Source organism: Mastigoproctus giganteus, chromosome 6, assembly GCF_048544385.1.
Source record: "Mastigoproctus giganteus isolate SK-2022 chromosome 6, ASM4854438v1, whole genome shotgun sequence".
Classification (NCBI taxonomy): Eukaryota; Metazoa; Arthropoda; class Arachnida; order Uropygi; family Thelyphonidae; genus Mastigoproctus; species Mastigoproctus giganteus.
This window is the reverse complement of record NC_143580.1, coordinates 116,030,533-116,053,717: the sequence shown is the minus strand read 5'-3', so window position 1 is coordinate 116,053,717 and position 23,185 is coordinate 116,030,533. Positions and strand designations below refer to the sequence as shown.

General features: G+C 37.6%; 1 protein-coding gene across 1 annotated transcript in view; it reads right to left on the bottom strand.

Moving 5' to 3' along the window:
- Positions 1 to 3,723: 3,723 nt before the first annotated feature.
- LOC150084523 (alpha-ketoglutarate-dependent dioxygenase alkB homolog 3-like) overlaps positions 3,724 to 23,185 on the bottom strand; it is a 112,580-nt gene continuing 93,118 nt past the window's right edge. The window contains exon 7 of the mRNA XM_090375280.1: positions 3,724 to 3,908. Within this exon, the coding sequence (XP_090231406.1) occupies positions 3,834 to 3,908 (75 nt within the window). The 3' untranslated portion in view covers positions 3,724 to 3,833. The remainder of the gene's footprint in view (positions 3,909 to 23,185) is intronic.

Here is a 23,185-nt window from a genome sequence, read left to right as displayed (position 1 = left end):
AAATTTCTTTATCTCTATTATACCAATACTGATCCTTTTTAGTTCCAATATATTTAACTTGTATATGAAGAAATGCAAATATGCAGTAATCAAATGCAAACAACAATACATTAGAAGTAAAATGTAAACTAAGTACATTGAAAGTAAATTAGAAGTTATGGTATTAATGTAATAGGGATTTATAAAATTTAAAGAGAAGACCAGAATCAGATATGGAAAAATGTATCAGAAAAGAGTCCTCGGGCATCAGGATTAGACATGTTGTTGTTGTTGGGTTTTTAGGAGCATTAGCAACTAAGGCCATATTGCTCCGTGGATATGCGGTGGTCATTCTCTGACCTTTCCGCATTCTCCGTATTTGGTAGTCACGGGCTCAAACCCCGGTCTAATCAAGAAGCATGTGCTACGCACTGCTGCTCCTGCCCACCTGGCTACAGAGGCGCCAGGATTAGAAATGATAACAAAACAATGCATCTACTGAATTCAAATTTATTAAAATAAATGATGATACAAAATTATCATTATAATCATCATAGTAATCCCAGAGTAATGTATCAACTCTGTGGTACCACATTGACAGTGGTAGAGAATGAAAAGGACCTGGCGGTAACTGTGCAGGCAGATATGAAGTTTTCTGAGCAGTGCAGATGGTCTGCAAGAGTAGCTCATCCTTTTCAATGATATACAGGAATTTTTCTAACAGGGATAAGGAGGTGATTATCCCCTTGTATAAGGCAATAGTCAGGCCACACCTTGAGTACTGTATACAGGTGAGGCCTCATTTTAAGATGTAGAGCTGTTGGTACGAGTACAGGGAAGGGCAACAAGATTAGTGAATGAAACAAAGGGTTGCTTTTATGAAGAAAGGCTTAATTTTTGCAAATTACAGTGTCTGGAGACTAGGTACCTGCGGGGTGATCTGATTGAGGTGTATAAAGCCTTGAATGGTTTGAGCATGCTCAATGCGGATGGGATTCTTCCTCTTGCTCAGAATAATTGCCTGAGAGGGCATAAATTCAAATTGAGGAAAGATGGTTGTAGAACAGATGTGCGGAAGTTTGCCTTTAGCCAGCAGGTGGTTGATTGCTGGAATAAACTTCCATCTGTCGTTGTAGAAGTTGATAGCTTAAATAGATTCAAGGCATAACTTGACAAAAATTTGGAGAGAGTGGATGGGTGAAATAAGTTTTTTTTTTTTTTTTTTGGCTGATGCTATATAATCTTTGCTTTCTTGCATCATGTGCCTTTGCTAATGCTAATTAAGAATTAAAACTAAATAAATTATAAATGTATACAAGAATTTAAAATCACTGACTACGTACAATGAAATGAAACAGGATTATATGCAGTTAAAATATTTCATAAAATAAATAAAATTAAAGTGCTAAAACATACATGCACTGTATAAAAAATAAGATAAGGAGTTTAAGGCAATGGGCTTCTTCTTCAACTTGATAAGATCAACCAATTATATATTACAAAGGAAAATATCATGCATGCATGAACAATCGATGCCTGTGCACTGAATGTAGTGAGAGAAAGAAAAAAAGGGGGAAGGGAGTAGGAGTAAGAGAAATAACATCTTCCATTTCTTTTTTTTTGTTTGTTTCCCCACTACACTCTATGCACAAGCATTGATTGTGCATGGGTGGGATTTTCCTTTGTAATGTATATTTGGTTCAGTGTCACTGATCTTTTCAAGCTGAAGAAAGAAAAGGTCTACCACCTCAAAAGCTTTTTATGCTATACCCGGGGGCTCACATCTGGTGAGTATGGGCTTGGCACACCCAGGGTCCTGAGCTGGATATCATCATTCTTCTCTTTCTTGGTGATTCCCTTCTACTTTTGTCTCTCTCTCTCTCTCTCTCTCTCTCTCTCTCTCTCTCTCTCTCTCTCTCTCTCTCAGGGTAATTTGGGAATTTTTTTTTTTTTTTTTGGCTGGTGCAGCATAAGCCTCAGGCTTCCTTGCACCATATAGCTAATACTAATAATAATAATAATAATAATAATATATTGTGCATGTGTGTGTGTGTTTTAGTGCTTTTTCTGGTTGTTTTATTTTATTGTAGTCAGTGATTTTAAATTCTTTTATGTATTTTTATCATTGTTTATTTTAATAAATCGTTTGAAATTCGTAGAAGCAATATTTTTTTATCATCAGGGAGAAGTGTGTTGGTATTAGGAACATTACCAACAAGCAATTAGTTGGACAAATTATAATGGCTAACTTCATCAGGGGACTACTGCCATAATTATCTATCTGGGACACAGCATTTCACAACTCCAGACTTGCTGTAAAGGATTAAAATATGTATATCGACATGATTAGTAGAGCAAAGGATATAAATTTTTTATCAGTAGGAGTGTGAAGATTATGCAGATATAAAATTTATATCCCTTGTTCTACTAATCATGTTGACATATCTGTTTTGGCCCTCTTACAAAGAGTCTGGAATTAAAAATTCTATATCTCAGATTGATAATTATGACCGTAGTCTCCTGATAAAGTTTGCTACGATTACCTATATAACTAATCATTTGGTATTAATGTTCCTAATAACAACACACTATGCTGTCAGATTCAGACTTTCAATTTCAAATTTCTATTAATAAATCTCCCTACTATATTAATTTCTAATTTACTTTCAATGTTCAATTTACTTTTAATGTGCTGTTATTTGTATCTTATTATTGCATAACAATTTGCATTTCTTCATTTACAGATCATTATAATGCTTAGAAATTTACTTTGTTTACTCTTTCTTCACTTCCTGCCTTTTTTCTTACTTTCCTTCCTCTTGGTCTGGTATATGCATTACATATCCATCTACCATTTTCTCTTATTTATCTTTTACTACATTCTCCTAATGCTTTGCATTTGAAGGTGTACTTCCATACCCTATCTTTCTACTTCCAACTTTGCAGTTAAATATACTTGCTATAATGCACCATTTTCACACACACTTAGGCTTTTCAGATGAAACAGACTTTTGAAATAAACACCTGTCATATGCAACACAGAAATGACTGCACCTAAGGAGACCTTACAGAATAGATATACAAGTATAGGTTTTGGATACTTGACATGAGGTAGGAATGGTAGCTGTGATCTGCATGGTGCAAAAAATATGGAGGCATATTATCCCATACTCAACACCCAATGCTGGCTTGTGTGTGTGGGGGGGGGGCGATGCTATTTAAGCGAGGAAGATAAAGAATCAATGCACACATCACTGGATAGTAGCTAAGCAAGTGGTAGACTTCTTGAAATATGCTAATCTTCTGATGATATAAGTTCACACAGAGCCATAAATGCAATGTGGCAGCCAAAGAGCTAAGAATATGGGATGTTGTTCCATGACAATGTGAAATCTATACAACCCTTGGTATAAATGCTCACCTGTAGCAGTACTTGTGGGAAGTACTGCTACAGATGAGCCTACATCTTTGATCTATCAACCTACAACCACATATTTTTGGCTTCTAAAAGCATTTCTGGATAGTCATTTTCACAATGATGCATTGGTTTCATCAGCAGCTAGCATAGGTCTCACTTACTGATAGAATGGAACTGTTGTTTCAGCACAACAGCAGAAACAAACTTTGAACCAAATGCCTCTAAACTGTTTTACTATAAGTCTGTTTCATTTGAACCCTATGTATGTATTTATATTTATTTTAATAACTGATATTTAAAGAGAAAAGTCAAAAATAGAACCTAAATATGAAGTTGCATTTTTATTGCAAGATAATTCAATTAAACAATCGACAATGATAGGTTTTAACAGGTTTAACGGTGACACAAGAAGATAATACAGAGAAGAATTCTAATTTCATACTGGATATACTCTCCGGAATGTCAAGTTGATTCTAGGTTCTGTACACTCATATTCCTTTGGAACTCGATGCTAAAAAACGAAAAATAAAAGAAATTTTACTGCTTCTATATATATATTTAAATACAAACAAATGGAAATTTAAAAAATTCTCTCACTTTTTTAATGCCTTCACAACAAGTCAAATGAGTAAAGTTCTCAACTTTTTTTGAAAAAGTGAAAGGAAGAGGGAGGTGTAGAAGAATAAAAAATGTTGTTTTATATTTCAGAATCTTAAATTGGCTATTACTGTTAATTATTGTAGCATATACATTAAGTATTAACCAAACAGAGTACTGATACCTTATATATACATTTGATTAATAGTTAATATACATTACCTATTAACCATACTGATGGAATTCTTTGCTGACAGTTGTATTATATGGATCAATTCAAAAGTAGCTTCACAAATTTGTAAGCCCACATGTGAGGGTCATTATCATTCAGCAGAAAAGAGTGCGTACAATTACTGTGTTCTATGTGGAGCTGAACTAAAACAACTCTCTCCTTACAATTATTGCACAGACAAGCAAGCGGCATTTTTGATTACAGGCTTAATCTTGTATGATTTGTTTGAAGCTTACTCATGCTATGAATGGGTAAGGCTTCAAATTGGTTTCCCATGTCAATGAGAAAACAATTTCTTTCATATCATTTCCTGATAGTCTGTATGGACTAACAGGTAATGGTTACTCAGGACATTATCATACACCACAATATCATATCATTTCCCCTGATCCCAATTTGGCTGGTGATCTAGCAGAAGTGAATAGCAAAATTAAATTCTAAAAGATGACGTAGCCTCTGCTGTACTTGCAATGGATTGAATGAGGATCATACCTCACTAATGACAAAGGCGGCAATGAACTGAGAGAATCAATATACATAACATTTTTGGTGGTGGTGGGTTTGCACGTGATTCAAGACTATCTCTATATTGTGAAATTCTGCAGTAGGGATGCCAGATGAAGCTGGAATCATCTACATACAATACATGTGTCTTTGCATTCTATATAGATTTTCAGTTGTCAAAAAATGTCAGTTTTAACCTATTTTTACTATTTTCTTATTGGGAAACATAAAACCTGGGGTTTTGCAAAAAAAAAACAGGAAAAGGATAAACTGTTTTTTGCCAACTATGTTATGACAGCAAGTAGAGAGTTGGTAGCTTTGCATGTAAAAAAAAAAAAAAAAAATTGCGTGTGTACAATGTACGCACGAAAGATGTTTTATGTGTAAACATCTTTGACGAAAATCAGAACAGTTTCAAAATCAAACAGCTAGAACCAAAATCATGAACGATGTAATGTTTTATGCTCACACCCACTACTTATTCTATCGAATCAATGTTAGTGACATTAGCATCATACTTCAGCCCGTAATATTTAGTTTGAATGATGTAATGTTTATGCACATGCCCACTGCTTACTCTAACGAATCAACGTTTGGAAGAAGTTAGGCCAATAGCCTAATTAGACATTTGATTGTCGCCATTTGTTGAATAGTATGATTGCAACAATACAAGTATTTGTATTGTTACAATCCGCATTTTCGTTACATTCCATTGTTTGGTGCCTAGATTTTTTCACATCAATAATTTTCTGAGTAGTGAAAGGGACTCAATGGCACACTGCTATAACCTTTGTGTTCAAAGATGCCGAAGTCAAGTACAGGGCACTGTTGAGAGTATCGAGCAAGCCAACTCAAGAAAATAAAGATGAGTGTGCGAGAATAACAAAGGCTATCGAGATTGCTTAAATGACAAACAGAAAATCAAGCAGTGCCTTCAATGTCATTCCATCTAACAACAATGTACCCGAGGTGAGTATTAATTATGTACAGCAGAACAGTTCTCCAATTGTGGAGCAGATGAGTTTAAATGACCAAGCTCCTTTGACTTATGCTGACTACTATTTACATAAGAACACACATTGAGAGTTTAAAAGGATATTTATGAAAAATTATTTCTGTTCTGTATGCTACATTTGTGATCGTCTATGGTTCAAAAGCGACACAAAGAAACCAGCTGCTAAAGATGTACCATTGATACACACTGCATTTCCCGATGTTGATGTCGATGGGATCCTTGTGTGTAATAGTTGCAGAGAATCACTTAAGAACAACACCATTCTAGTGCTATCTAAGTCGAACTGCTTTGTCTATCCAGAAATTACATCACATTTAAGGAAGTTAGATTTAGTGACAGAGAGGCTTATTTCTCCTTGCTTACCATTCATGCAAATAAGGCACCTGAGACATGCATATGGACAATACGGCATTCTGGGCTAAGTGATCAACATACCTGTTTCAGTCAACACGATGGTCCATCACTTGCCAAGGGAGATTGACAACGATCATTGTATAAGCATGCATATAAAGCGCAAGAAAATACACAAGTCCAGTTATTTGATCAGGTTAATAAGAAAGCGAGTGGTTAAAGCATGGCTTCAATATTTGGTCGACACGCCTCTCTACTGATTGTATCAAATCGTGATAGATCAGTCATTCTTCGATGACAGTCACACGGAAATTAATTTGGTTAAAGACAACATAAGTGAAGCGGTTCTGATCAAGGAAGGTCTCATTGCCCAACAGCACACATTGTTCTGGAGCAACGATAAATATCTTAGAATGGCCCCCAGGAGAAACTAACGTACCACAGAGCTTACTGTTTTACGAGTATGCAGAGGAACTGTCCTTTCCCAGCATTTGTCTTGGACAATTCAGAACATTCAAGGAGAATTTATGTGTGACTCCGTTTGTGATCGCAACGAATGAGCCGAGACAATCTGACAGATGTAGTGTTACTCCATTATCGTCTCCTTTACATAGCAATGAAGATAATGAGATTGAGAACGAGACTCTTTGACGGTGGCTTTCAAATACATAGGTAAAGATACAAAACTGACCCGTGAGCAAGTTCAATTGAAAGAATACATTAACAGATGTATTGAAAACAATTTGGCCTTCCTAAGGACAATTCCAAACTTGACCTACTACTGGGCTCAACATAAGCACAATCTGTTCAATATAATTAGACAACTCGGTAAGCCTACAATGTTCTTGACTCTGAGTGCCAACGAAATCGGTTGGCTTCGCTTGCTTCAAATATTGTACAAGTTACAGAAAGGGGTGTGATATTAGTGAGGATGATGCAAGTGACGTGGATTTCATGCAAAAAGTGACGCTAGTGAACAAAGACACTGTAACTTGTGCGATATACTTCAAGAAGATTGTGCATGTAATTATGAACATATTGCAGTCGAAATGGTATAGCCGTTTGGTCAATTTTATGTGGTAAACTTTTTCAAGCACACAGAATTTCAACATCACAAGCGCACATTTTGCTGTGGCTAAATAATGCTCCTAAAGATCCTTTGGGCGAGAACAAGGAAGACGGCATTGCAATGATCGACAAGTTAGTGTCAGTCTCTGCTAGTGAGGCTTCAGGCAGCATCAAGTTCAAAAACTCACAAACATACATTCAGGTGTTACAAGAAAATAACACCAGATAAACAACAGATGCGTCGATTTGAAGCACCATTCATGAAGAAACTAAACCATTAATTACTTTCCTGCAAGAAACGTTTGATCTCACAATGAACACTAATCCCTCAATCTCAACTATAAGATCAGGTACATCAATTGACGCTGTTTTTAAGGTTTTTAGATATGTTGCAGTCACAAGTATATGTCTCTTACTTCAGTTATCATAAATCCATTGTATCTTGTCTTCCAGCTGAAATTATTGAAATTTGTGAATGATTAAAAAAATATTTACAATACAAAAGCTTTTATTTCGTAATCAATCTTTCATCTCTTAGAATGTTATGCCAGCATAGTGGCTCAATATTTAGACACTTCCATCTATTGGTTATGCCTTTATTGAATCAGAGGCACATATGTGGAAATGTAACTAAAATACCATGTAAGGTATAATAACCTTATATAATTAAATGAAGAATACGTAAGGTAGACGGGTGAATGGACTACGTAACAATAATACCAATGACAGTAAGAAAGGTAGCAATCTAAGACAGAAGTATAGAGACCATGAAATATAAATACAGCAATTTATAAATTAAAGAAGGGCAAAAGCCAGGAACAATTAAAGCCAAAATAATAATTTTGAAGCTACTGAAGAAGTTAACTAAAAATTCGAAAAGTGTGAAATATCACAACAGAAATCTATATGCTAGTCTGCAAAGGTATCCAAAGCAGCAAGAACAGAAACAGAAGTAGATAAAAATTAATCATATTGAAGGAAAAATGATAATGCCTATCATATCTAAAAATCGAAGTACAAATTTAGCTGGAAACAGACGTTGGGACCAGACCCCATCTGATTGGCCCAAATGGCAAAATGTTGCAAATGCTATACAGTGGGGGGGGGGGGTGAAAGAACCACTTAATTCCCCTACTGAATAACATTTGTGATATGTCACTGTGCAGACCTTCATTCATTTAGATGGTTCTGATCACAATATCTCCGTAATCAGATAATTAATATCAAATTACTGTTGCTCAGAGCGAAACTGATACAAAAATAGATTGTGACAAGTTTAATAACAGGAAAATATACATATATTATACATGTATATTTTCCTATTATTAAACTTGTCACAATCTATTTTTGCATCCGTTTCGCTCTGAGCAACAGTAATTTGATATTAATAATGAATCCAGAGCGCACAGGCGTCTTTAATCGTAATCAGATAAAATTTTTATTTTTAGCCATGATGGACATCAGTATTTTAGCTTCCATGTGATTAAATTTCATACTTCTGACATTTCTGTTCTTCTTGCCGCTTTTGTTTCCTGTACAAATTTTGGATTTTTAGCCTGTCTGCTCAGTAGCTCCAAAATTATTATTCTTTTGGTTTTAAATCATTCCATATTACATCACTATTAGCATTCTTACAGTTGCACAAAATACTAGATCTAACCTAATATCTAACTAGATTGGATTGGATTACTATTTTATTGGTGCATTTAATAGCTAACTGGAGAACCAATGGCTGATAATAATAATAATACTAATAATTAATGTAGAAAGTATTGTTATAAACAATTACATAGGATGTGCTTGGGTTACAAAGAACACAAAAAAAGACATTCACATGTCTGTGTTTACTAAAACTGAGAATCTCATAAACTAGAATGTGAAGAACAGCAAGTTCCTACCTATGCAGGCGTGCCAAAGATGGATTAGAGAAAATGCACTTCTTTATTTGTATACCAAAATTTTATAGTTGTCATTTTTTTCTTTTTCAATTCTTTACTTTAAATTTTTTCAGGTATACATGGTTCACAGACATCCCTCACAGTTAATAAGGGATTTATGTACTGGTTAAATCAACAGGTACCAACATAATAAGAAACATGCTGACCTTCTGATATAATGGATGCAGTATATAAAAAGGCATACAGGAAAAATGGACAGAAGGAGAGGAGATGTTATGTTTTTAAATTTGAGATACACTGATTCAATAAAGGCATAACCAATAGATGGAAGTGTCTGAATATTGACCAGTATGCTGGCATAACATTCTAAGAGATGAAAGATCAAAAATAAGATTAATGGGTACACTACGGAACATCCATTCATCATAATGAACATGACAATTTATGCAGAAAAATGGAAGTACCATGAAGATTTTTAATTACCCACACATAGACTGGGATTGTGGGTGGGTCATTCACACAGCAGTAATACTTTTTTATGCCTCAGATTTTTTTTTTTTTTTATGAAAACTCCAACCACAAGAGGTATTCGAACCTATAGTACTTAATACTGTGCATGGGCTGAAGGCTGAGAAGATAAAATAAGATACCTGTTAACATACCAGTTTTGCTTTCGTAAAGGTGACTACAGTGATCTCAGAGAGTTTTTAAATTCTATACAGGGGGACAAACTGAAGATGCTACCAACAGCAAATTCTAAATGGGAAGCATTCAAGAAATTCATCTTGGAAGCTATTAGGCTTTTCATACCATCAATGAAATACTCTTCAAGGTTTATGCCTAAATGGATGTCAGATGGCCTAATGAGACTCACAGCAGAGAAGAAAAATGCATGGGATGCATATAAATTATCAGGAGACACAGATGCCTAAGGTACTTATAAGATAGAATGTAATCAAGTCAAAAAGGACATTAGGAAAGCAAAGGCAGATTACGAGAAATCTTTGACAAACAATGCAAAGAAAAACAGTAAAGAATTCTTTACTTATGTAAATTCTAGAAGGAAAGGGATGAATCAGATTGGTCCACTTGACGGTTCGACTGTTGATGAACCTGCTGAGGTAGCTGACAAACTGAATGAGTATTTTGCATTTACATTCACACATAAGGAGGTCTGTAGGGAAGTGGAGCCAGAAGCTGAGAAAACTCTGGCAGGGAGTTAAATGATTTCATAATAACTGAGAGCAAAGTGGGGGAGAAATAGTTGAATTTGAACATGAGAAAGGCACCTGGGGTGGATGGGATCTATCCAGTTATATTAAAGAAAACAACAAAGGAAGTAAGCAAACCCTTAGCCATATGAAAGCTTCATTGGACTTATGGGAGGTTCCCATGGACTGGAGATGTGCAAATGTGTCCCCAATTCACAAAGGGTGACACAGGTAATTACAGACCTGTTAGTCTAACTTCTGTTCCAGGGAAAATAATGGAGTACCTGGTTAAGGAAGTGATGCAGGATAATCTAGACAAGACTGCAGTTATAGTTCAGACATAGAATGAGTTTGTTAAGGAGTAGTCTTATCTGACGAATTTGATTGGATACTATGATGTGGTCACAAAGGAACTGGATACAAAGAATAATTTTGATATCATATACTTGGATTTTAGGAAAGCTTTTGATACTGTGGTGCATACTGTGGAAGACTACAGTACAAATTGGAGCAGTATGGCATTAAGGGTAAGTTGCTACAATGGATAAAAGAATGGTTGAGTGGGAGAAGACAGAGAGTGGTTATCAATGGACACTGCTCTTCTTCTTCTTGGACTAATGTTATTATTGGAGTTCCCCAAGGTTCAGTGTTGGGCCCATTGTTGTTTTTGGTATTTATCAATGATATTGATGAAGGTATATCAGGGTTAATGTTGAAGTTTGCAGATGATATTAAGGTTGGCAGGGTTGTTAACGACAGTAATGATAGTATGCTACTGAAATAGGATCTGGAAAAGTTGAGAAGACGATCTGAGAGGTGGCAACTGAAGTTTGACAAATGTAAAGTATTGCATATGGGTAGCAGTAACCCCAGAGTAATGTATCAACTGGATCGTACTACACTCAGGGCAGCGAAAAATGAAAAGCACCTGGGGGTAATCGTGCAGTCAGATATGAAGTTTTCTGAGCAGTGCAAAAAAGCTGTAAGTGATCGGGTCTTATCAATAATATACAGGAATTTTGCTAGCAGGGATAAGGATTTGATTGTCCCCCTGTATAAGGCAATGGTCAGGCCACATCTCGAGTACTGTATACAGGTCTAGAGGCCTCATTTTAGGAAAGGTGCAAAGCTGCTGGAATGAGTACAGAGAAGGGCAACGAGATTGGTGAGTGAAACAAAGGGTTGATGTTACCAAGAAAAGTTTAAGTTCTGCAAATTGCAGCTTCTGGAGACTAGGCACTTGTGAGGTTGATTGGTTTTAATGCTAGTAGTTAATGCAGAGTAGTTCTGCAAACGAAATCTTTTTTTTTTTTTTTTTTTTCAAGTCATATCTCAAATAAGTTTGTATAAATGAATTTGCTTAAAAAAATTAAATAGGTCGGACAGATTTGCATCTGTGGGAAGGGAAATTGTGGGAACGAAGATGAAAAATATGTAATTAATGATATTGAAATTTTGCAAGATTATTTAATGAAAAAACTTTTGAGCCTACAGGCCAGTAAAGCTCCTGGAGTTGATGGAATATACTCCATAATCTGAAGGGAGGCAGAAAGTGAGTGCACTGAACCATTGAGGCTAATTATGGGGAGATTCCGTTGGATTGGAAAAGTGCCAATGTATCTCCCATACATAAGGGTGGTTCTAAGAGTGAAGTGGGAAATTATCGACCTGTCAGTCTGACTTCAGTGGTAGGGAAAATCATGGAGGCAATGATCAAGGGTGGAATTCAGGATCATTTGGATCGAATTGAAATTCTCAAGGATACTCAGCATGGTTTTTTAAAGGGAAAATTATGTTTAACAAATCTGGTTCGCTATTTTGAAAGGGTCACTCATGAGCTGGATTTAGGGAATAATTTCGACATTGTTTATTTAGATTTCAGCAAAGCTTTGATTCAATCTCACATGAGCAGCTGCTTTATAAGCTGGAACAGGTTGGAATCACTGGGAAAATCCTTAGATGGATATCAGGATGGCTTCAGGGCAGTAGCAGAGGGTTGTGATAAATGGCTATTATTATTATTATTATTAGCCATATGGTGCAAGGAAGCCTGAGGCTTATGCTGCACCAAACAAAAAAAAAGAAAAAAAAAAAAAATCGATTTACCTTGTGACCCAGAGAGAGAGAAGTAGAAGGAAATCACCAAGAAAGAAAAAGAGAAGAATGATGACATCCAGCTCAGGACCCTGGGTATGCCAAGCCCATACTCACTAGATGTGAGCCCCTGGGGTAACTATTCCTCAGATTGGGTTGATGTAAGAAGTGGGGTTCCCCAAGGATCAGTATTAGGACCACTGTTGTTTTTAATTTTCATAAACGACATTGATGAAGGGATAGAGGGCGTGATGTCTAAATTTGCAGATGATGTTAAAATTGGTAGAGTAGTTAATGATCACTGTCAAGCTGAGCTTCTTCAGAGAGACGTAGATAGACTTAAGGAATGATCAGAAAAATGTCAGCTATGCTTTAATCCAACAAAGTGTAAGGTATTACACCTGGGAAACAGTAATCTCAAAATAACTTATTCACTTGGTGGAGTTCAACTAAACCCAGTACTGGAGGAAAGGGACTTGGATGTTATAATACGGTCAGACATGAAATTCTCTGAGCACTGTAAACAGGTTGCAAGGAAGGCCCATGGTGTCCTATCGATGATCTATTGAACTTTTGCAAGTAGAGACAGGGACGTGATAATCCCATCATATAAGGCTTTTGTTAAACCACACTTGGAATACTGCGTTCAAGTATGGAGACTGCACCTAAAGAAAGACACTGAGCTTCTTGAAAGGGTGCAAAGATGGGTAACTCGCCTGGTGAGATTGGCAAAAAGGGCGTCCTTATGAAGAAAGACTTCATAAGGACGCCCTTATGAAGTCTTTCTTCATAAGGGCGTCCTTATGCAACCCACATATTAGACTTCTAATATGTGGGTTGCAGAGTTTGGAAACTAGACACCTTAGAGGAGATTTGATTGAGGAGTTTGAGGCTCTGAGAGGCATCAGTAAAATGAATGAGGACAAAATTTTTAAGATTATAAATGATGCTAGAACTAGGGGACATAAATTCAAGTTACGGGGGGGGGGGGGGGGGGAGATGTTTAGATTGGACTGCAGGAAGTTTTATTTTAGCCAGTGAGTTATAAATTACTGGAATAAGTTGCTTACATGGGTGGTAGAGACTGACAATTTTGGGAAATTCAAAGATCATCTGGATAGTATTTTCGGGTGAGGGAAATGCATAGGATGACAGGTTTAATTTCCTTTTATCTTATTAATTATTAGTTTTTTTTTTTTTGGCTGGTGCAGCATAAGCCATAGGCTTTCTTACACCATGCGGCAATTACTAATAATCACTGAGAATTTGGTTCATCATTTGGTTCATGAATTATTTTGGTTTTGAACTGCTTTAAAATTTTTTTTAATCGAGCAGCATGCTTGTGTGGAGTCAAGAAGGATATGTTTCACCGTTAAGTAGGGTGGAACAATGGCGACAGCGAGGATTTTCATCGCCTGTCAGCAAGTGAAGGTGAGTGATATGGGTGTATGCCCAATGCATGTCCTTTCAAGGACAACCTCTTCTCATCTGTTCACTTGTGAACTAGATTTCCAGTACTGTGGAATTTTCTTTACTTGGAAGAGCTTATTATGGGTTTGTTGCTGCCAGATTGATTGATGCCCATTGGTCTATACATTCCTTATAGTGAGTTTGCAATCCATATATGGGATCGAGGAAAGTGAAGATATAGGTTTGACCCGATTTTTAGCTGCTTCACTGCCTTCTCATTTCCTGGATTCCAGCATGCCCAGGAATCCAGCAAAACCTTACTGCTGTGTTGTATTCTGTTAGATTTATCAAGTGTGCTCTGATCTCTTTCAAAATAGGATGACAGTTGGGATATTTATTTGTAAAGCAGTTACTGCACTCAAAGAATTTATATAGATTATTATCTCTTGTTTATACCTGTTGTTGATGTGTTCAATAGCCATTTTGATTGCAAGAAGTTCTGCGGTGTTAATGCTGCAACTAGGGAGAAGAGCTTCAGAGATAACGCAAGTAGGAAGAACCACTGCAGCTGTTGTTGCTGTTGTTTGGTTTTTAGGAGCATTAGCAACTAAGGCCATACTGCTCCGGGATATGCGGTGGTCATTCCCTGACCTTTCCGCATCTGGTGATGACGGGCTCGAACCCCGGTCTAATCAAGAAGCGTATGCTATGCACTGCTGCTCCTTCCCACCTGGCTATGGAGGCTTTTTTTTTTTTTTTTGATTTGGTAGTTGTTGGCACATCGGCTTCTGTGGCCATATTGCACCTCCCAAGGTTTTTTTGCAGTACTTTGATCCAAGCCCGAGGCGGGAATCGAACCCGCGACCTTTGGGTTGCCGGGCAGGTACTTTACCCACTCGGCTAGCCCGGTCGGCGGCTATGGAGGCGCCTGCCACTGCAGCACCTATGCATGTATTAGATTGAGATCCATTATTATATATTTGCAGACTGTGTGTGTGTGTTTGCTGATGCATGAGCTGCATGTAGCTGCTGTATATTTTGATTGTCCAGCACCTGCTTTCCCCGCTTTCGAAAAAAGTCATCACATATAAGTTTGAAAGTTGACCAAGGTGGCTACATTTTTTTGGTGTCTAGTTCGATATTGTCCACTCCAATTCTTCATTACATCCTGCAATCTGATTCCAGCAGGTTTATTTTCATTTGGTTTATTCCTGTACAAATTTAGGAAAGATGGGTTAAAGAGGTAAGGCCAGATAATATGTGCAGGCAGACTCCGAAGTTTGGCTACATATGCAAGCAGCAGCATCTGTCTCCGAAAGGATAACGGAGGTACATGCGTTTCGATATATAGACTATGGACTGGCGATGTTCGGTAGGCATCTAGAGCTATTCTTAGGGCTTTGTGTTGAATAGTATTTAGAGACTGCAATGCTGATTTTCTAGCCGAGTCATATACAGGTGCACCATATTCTAGTCTCAATCGAATTATGGTTTTATACAGAAGCAGAAGGGAGTATCAGTCAGCACCCCACGACATCGCAGAGAGCACTCTGAGGATATTCATTTTCTTCTGGCAAACAGTTTGGACATTCTGTATGTGTTTTAGGAAGTTTAATTTTTTATCTAATATTAAACCTGGAAATCTGACATTGTCATTGACTGGTATAACATGATTACCCAAATGCAAGTCAGGATCCGGGTGCATTTATCGCTTCTTGCAGAAGTGTATAGCAACAGTTTTCTGTGTAACCATTTTGTAACATCCATGTTTGTATTTTATTTATTGACAGTTGGAGCTTCCTTTCAATGGGGTTCATATTTTGTGAATGACTTGGATATAGTGAGGTCATAAGCATAAAGATAAGTTTCTACTGAATTCAGGATGCTTGTTGTTAGAGTGCATATTCTAACCGTGAAGAGTGTGGCACTCCTTATTCCTGCATGGAGATTTTGGAGAGTGCAGTTCGATAACGGACCTGGAAGGTTCGATATTTGAGAAAGCTCTGAATTAATGAGGGTAAATGTCCTCATAGTCATAGGGTATGTAGGTCACAAAGGATGCCATGACGCCAATGATTTCAAAGGCTTTCTCTATATCTAAGCTCACCATGACCAAATGTTCATTAATGCATATGAATGCATTTCGCATATTTGTCCCAGCCTTTATCAGTCTAGGGTAGATCTGTTTTTACAAAATCCAAACTGATCATAGTAGTTTGAGTTTCCAGATACCACGTGAGGCAACTATGTACCATTTTTTCCAGAGTTTTACCTATGCAGCTAGTAAGTGAGATTGGTCTATAATTATGTGGGTCTGATTGGTCTTTTCCTGGCTTTGGAATGGGTAGAACTACAGAATATCGCTAGGATAGGGGAAAGTAATTTGTGACAAATATTAGATTGAAAAGTTTTAGGACAGAGTAACGAGTTCTCTCATTTATATTCTTTAACATTAGGTAGTACATGCCATCTAGACCAGGTGCACTATTGGCTGATTTTTTAAAGATTCTTCTACTTCATACATGGTTAGTGATTCATTATAAGAGAGGGCTGACTTCGTTCTGAAATTTATTTCATATTTTTCAGCTATTGATTTGGCTTTTAGGAAAGTTGGATTGTATGCGGTTGATGCAGAATGGTGAGCAAAAGATTCCGCGAGGATGTTTGCAATATCCTCGGGAAGGGTTATCTCCTATCCTTTATAGATGATGATTGAGGAAGGAATTGATGGAAACTTTCCAGTAAGGCATCTTATTTTTTGCCAGATGAGTCCTGCACTTGTGTCTTTAGTGACAAATGAGGCAAAACGAATCCAAGATTCTTTTTTTAGCTTTTTGCCAGATGTAGTGGATGGGCTTTAAATTTCTTGTATATAATGAGATTGGCAATGGCTGGATCCTTTCAAAGCTGATTCCATGCCTTATTCTTTTCTCTCTTAGCAGTGTTACATGCTGAATTCCAGCAGTAGTTTTTGTGTTTGGATCCTTTATTTGAAGTTTGAGGAATGGCAATAGCAACAGCTGCCAACATCTGGTCTGTAATGTGTTTAACAGCGCCATCTATGGGGCGATGCTGGATAATATCATCATCTAGTGTAATGCTGGATGCATATTTATTTCAGTCAGCTTTTGAGAATTTCCATTTAGTTTGACTGCTTACTGGTAAGTTTCTCCTTGTGCAGAGCTTACAGTTTATAGGAAAATGGTCACTATTTAATGGGTTGTCCAAAACTACCCAATCGATATCGGGGAATAATGTAGGTGAGCATATTGACAGATCTATAGCAGAGGTTGAGCCTGTTGGAAAATGGAAATAGGTGTGACAGACTGCGTTAAGCAGTGTGAGATTCTGTTTCACAAGAAAATCCTCCATTATGCATCCCCGGTTGTCTGTCTGTAAAGATCCCCATAACTGGTGATGTGCATTAAAATCACCCAACACACAGAAAGGAGAGGGTAGTTGTATGATGAGATCATCTAGATCAGTTAGAGAGTAGATTCGATTTGGTGAGATATATTGTAAGCATTACTCAAAGAGCAAGGCAACCAGCAACTACTTCTAAAGAGGTTTGTAGAGGAATATGTCTGGAAGGGATTTTATTATCAATCAATATAGCCACACCACCATGTGAACTATGGGTAGTGATCCTGTCGTGCCTGTACAGTATAATTTTTAACTGAAAGTGTCACCTGGGGAGAGAGATTCATTTCTTGTAGACAGATGCCTACTGGATGATATTGATTTATCAAATCGTGAATATCGTCAATACGGAGACCTCTACAATTTCATAGAATCAACTGACCCATTATTTAGCTTTTGAAGTAGGTGTTTCTGATTATTTTTTAGAGCTGATCTGTTTATAGCATTCCAACCTTATTTTTTCTTTTCTTGGGAAAGTGGGTCGTGGAGTATCAATGTCTTCCTCAGCATGTATTTCTAAGACGGTTTTATCACTGTTAGTGGTGTCATCGATTTCCATATCTGCGGTTAGTCTTTTGAGGTTTAGGATTTCTCAGACTCTCAGTAACTGAATGTGATGGAGTAGTAGTTAGTGGTACGGTGACTGGGGTATTATTTGCTTTGTCTTTTACATGTTCTTTAGGGGACTCCTGCGGACTCATTAGAACAGCCAAGCCCAGTCGGAAATGGATGTAGCTGGTGGTATGGACACTTCAGTTTGAGTTCCTTCTGATTTATATTTCTGTGTTGCAGCTGCATGAGTTTTGGTACAGTGAGTAAAACTTGTTTCCTTGTTTCTTGGTAAGTCATTTTGTTTTCTATTTTATACTTTTGTATTCTCTTTCCTGTTTTCCAGGTTTCGCAGACTTTTGAGTAAGCTGGATGGCTACCCTTACAATTTGGACATACTGGTGTTTGTGCTGTGCAATCTGGGTGTGTTCCTTGGATCTGCAGTTGGGGCACACTGAAACCCCTCTACACACTGTTTGAGCATGGCCAAATTTTTGGCACTTGAAGCACCTGAGAGGATTAGGGATACAAGGTTGGATATGGCAGTTCAGATATCCAGCTTTAACTGTAGCTGGCAGGGTTGGTGCTGAAATATTCAGTATAATACTACATGTTGAAACCAGTTCACCGTCTTTCTTGATTTTAATTCTCTTTGCCTGTATAACTTTTTGGTCTTGTAGATCTTGGACTAATTCCTCTTCAGAAACATTTATTAAGTCCCATTCGGAGAGCACGGCTCTAGAGGTATTTAGGGTGGCATGAGGAATTACTCTGACAGGAATACCTGCAAAGTGTGATATTTTGAGTAGGCTTCAGAGTGCTTACTATTCGTGGTCTCTATAAGTAGATCTCCAGAGCGGAGTCTTTTCACCATTTTAGGTGGTCCGGCAGCATTCTAGAGACATTTCTGGATAAGGAATGGAGAAAGTTGACCTATCGGTTGACTTGTTTGGGAATGTATTATAAGGAACAGTGGTGATTCCTTTTTGGATCCTTCTGTTCTTTGTCTCTTGGGATGGGAAGTGTCAAAATCAGTTTCATCTGTCCTTGAACAAGTTGAGCCATGAGACTCAACAGATGGATAACGGTCTTCGTGATCCATGTTAGTTCCTTTTTAAGGAGTTTAGCATTAGCATTAGTAGAGGCATATGATGCAAGAAAGCAAGCTTATTCAGCATCAGCCAAAAAAGAGTTGTTGCAAGGACTTTGAATTTAAATGAATCAACAATTCGTACAATCAAACAAAATGAGCAGAAAATCAGAGATAGTGTTATTGCTGGGTCAATGATAAGTGAAAAGCGTATAGCTCGTGTACGCGATATTTTAATGGAAAAAATGGAGAAATCTCTAATGGTTTGGATTGAAGATTGCACTCACAAGAAAATGCCTTTTGAGTGGAAACCTTATTAAACAAAAAGCCCTCAAAATTTATCAATATTTAAAAGAACTTGAACAAGATTTTTCAGATGAAAGCTCTCAAGCATGAATATTGTGCCAGTAAGAGCTGGTTTGAAAATTTTATTTATATGGCGCGCAACAAACATCTAAATATAGTTTATTGAAAAATAAACCAATTTAGATGGTTCGTAACAAAGAGATCATGTGGGCAACAGTTGAGTCAGTTATTGCAAAGTCATGCTGTACAGTTGTTGTTTTACGTTTTTTCTGTGTCATGGTAATCGGATAGTAAAGAAACTTTGCTTGCAGTTGTTTACGATCACACTAGGCACATATGTATACATCTTGTGGGTTAGAAGAGATTAAAAACTGTACCAAACAGTGCACTGATTTTGGTTTCCCCCCCTCCCCTTTTTTCAGTACATTTAAGACCCCTGTCAAGATGCCACGTAAAGATTTGTCGCTTTCAGAAAAAAATCGCTATTCTTGACAAGATAAAAAGTCAACCTCCTAACATCAGTCATCGTCAGCTAGCGAAGATAATAAAGATGCCAAAATCTACAATTTCATGACTGCTACAGCAACAAGAAAAACTTAGAGCGGAGTGGACATTGTGCGTGGATTTAAAGAAAACATCTCATAAGCGAAAGACGGAAGGCAAAGATCCAGACGTCGAAGATGCTATGAATCAATGGTTTCCCACTGTATCTAAACGAGGAGTGCGTGTAAGCAGCCCTATGCTAAAAACCAAGTCAGAAGAGTTGGCCAAAAATCTAGGTCATGTAAATTTCAAAGCGACGGATGGTTCGTTGTCTCGATGGAAGTGTAGACATAGTTAGTTACAAAAAGAGCATGGTGAGAAGGACAGTGCTGATGCTATGAGTGCTGAGCAATGGAAATCTGAAACACTGCCAGAGTTGCTTAAAAAATTTAGTGGGGATGACATTTACAGCGCCGATAAAACAGGTCTGTATTATTGTGCTATGCCAGATGGTTCCCTCGGCTATCAACACAACACTGTCCGGTTCAAAGAAAGCAATGGATCGTGTAACAGTGTTGTGCTGCTCAAACATGTCAGGAAATGATAAACTCAAACTTTTGGTTACTGGTAAAAGTGCCAAACCTCGTTGTTTCAAGGGGCTTACAATAGGCAGTTTGCCAGTTTTGTATTATGCCAATAAGAAGGCGTGGATTACCACATATATTTTTATGCAATGGCTAATGAATTTGGACGCGGAACTGCAATGGAAGTCCAGAAAAATTCTGTTGATATTGGACAACCGCACCGCACACTCTAACATAGCTGGTTTAAAAAATATTGAACTGGAATTTTTACCCCCTAACACCACATCCCTGATACAGTTTATGGACGCGGGAATTATAAAAAATTTGAAGACCTATTATCGCTGAAAGCTGGTTAATCACATCCTTGAAGCAATTAAGGAAAATCTGCTGACATCATCTTCGAAATCAATAGAGGTTAGTGCAAAAGTTTCGAGGTTAAAAGCTATACAATTTATCGCCAATAGCTGGCAAGGAATAAGCAGCTAAACAATTCAGAATTGTTTTGCTAAATGTGGTTTCACGACTAATTATGATTCAGACGCGATAAGCTGTACAGAAAATGAAATGGCTTTGGAACTACAACAGGTCCAAAATTGTGAATAATTTTTAACGATTGACGATAACCTTCAATGCCACAATGAAAATGAAGATATGAGGAAACGATTATTGAACAAATTGCGGCAAAATACTCAGAGACACCAAAAGACCAAGAAAATGATGACGATGATATACATAAGCGAGTGACTAACCAAGATGCCAGGAAATGTATCGCTGAATTGAGATGTTATTTCATGCAGGAAGGCAAAGAAGGCAGTCCTTTATCAGCACAGGGAGGAATGCCCCCTCTATGTTACCAGGCTATACTAAGTGGTAGATGACTCTCATCAACTGGTGCAATACCTCCATTTCGCTTATTGGAGACTTGAAGTGGTGGAACCCATGTTTAGTCTCTAGAGCTAAGTTCCGATCAACCCTTCTCTATCTCTTCCATCATGCAGTATTATTGATGACTTTTGAGGTTATGATGAATATCGTGGCGAGATCCAATATTCCTGGAGAGAACATTGTGGCCATCGGCGTGGCCACTGGCGTGAACATTGTGGCGAGATCCTTATATTTCGAGGGTACAGCTCTAAAATGGTACTCGAAGGCCGGCCGCTAGTTAGAACACCGGACCGAACATATTGGTAACTCTCTAGGAGGCTTCCGGATCAGCTAGTGTATAATCTTGCTACCTCTACTCTGCCAGATAGTGACTGGAGGGAGTCCGAGTAGTGTGTATGCGGGAAGCATTGTCGAAGCCACATTATGTCAAGGATCTGGGTATATTCTTACCATGTGTACGCCATATCCAAAAATTTCATTACTCCATACAGCATTTCCCACCCACTTTTTCTTACTATAGAATACACAATGAATTGTCAAACTAATAGAGCAAGCTTATCTGTGAAAAGATCTAAACCTCCTAAAAACCATATGGCTAATAATAATAATAATAATAATAAAAACTTCCTAATTCATTTCACAAATATACGTGGTCTCAATTCCAATCTCAACGATGTCCGTTTCCACTCGCAGTCTGCCAAACCCCATGTACTTTTTCTGACAGAATCTCAGTTATCGGTTGATTCAACTACTGCTCATCTCAGATGCCCAAATTATTCGCTGTATGATTTCTTTCGCCTCAAAGGTGGTACTTGTGCATATGTCCGTTCTGATATTCCCTGTCAGAGACTTGGCAATTTGGAATCTCCTCTCTTTGATCTTCTCTATCTTAAAATCTCTCTACCTCATTGTACCAAATTCATCTCTTGTCTCTACCGTTCTCCCAACTCCACTAATCACTTGGAGCTCTTTGACTTCCTCTCTTTGCAACTTGACTTTCTCCAGACCAACTTTGCTAACAGTGAGGTAATTTTCCTAGGTGATTTTAATGTTCACAATTCCAGCTGGTCAAGATGCTGAGGCTTTTGCAATTACTAATCACCTTGCACAGATTATTCATTTACCTATAAGAATACCGGACAATCCTAATCATACAGTCAACACGCTTGATCTTTTTCTGACAAACAACCCTTCTGAGTACACGGTCGAAGAGAGAGATCCTTTAGGCACTTCAGATCACAACTTGGTGATTGTCTCTTCTACAATGGAGCCTTTATCTCATGGCTATTCCCAACCTCGTGTTGTTTGGCATTACAAGTATGCCAAATGGGATGACCTGTGAGATTTCTTTTCTTCTTTTCCTTGGGCAGATTACTGTTTCAAAACTTCTGATGTCAACATTTGCTCAGATTGTGTCAGTGAAATTATTCTTATAGGAATGGAATCCTTTATCATACATTCCACTTTAATATCTCGTCCTTTATCTAAACCTTGGTTTTCCAATAAATGTACTAAGGCTGTTCAAGAGAAGAATGTTGCATATCGTAATTGGCTTGTTTCTAATTCTTCAGTTTCATTTTCTGCCTACACCAAGGATCGCAACAATTGTAAAGCAGTTAGTAATCAGTCCAAACTAGAGTTTGAACAGGCTAAGAGTAGAAAACTTGCTTCTTGCCCTAATGGTAGAGCATTCTGGTCTCTTGCCAAAGCTATTGGCTGCAACTTTTGCTCATCTCTGCTCTCACCTCTGTCCAAACCAGATGGTTCTATTGTCACTTCAGCTAAGGATAAAGCTGACCTAATAGCATCCCATTTTAATTCCAACTCATGTATTAATGATCTTGGTAAAACACCTCCCACCATTCCCAACACACTCCATTCAATACTGCCTCCTGTGGTCTTCCGTCAAAAAGATGTCAGAAGGATTTTGACAAATCTTGATGCTAAGAAAGCTCCAGGTCCCGATGGTATTTCTCCACTTGTTCTCAAAACCTGTGCTCCTGAACTTACTCCTATTCTTTGCTGCCTTTTTTCACTTTCTTATTCCAGAGGTGTTTAACTTCTGCTTGGAAATTTTCTCATATCCAGTCA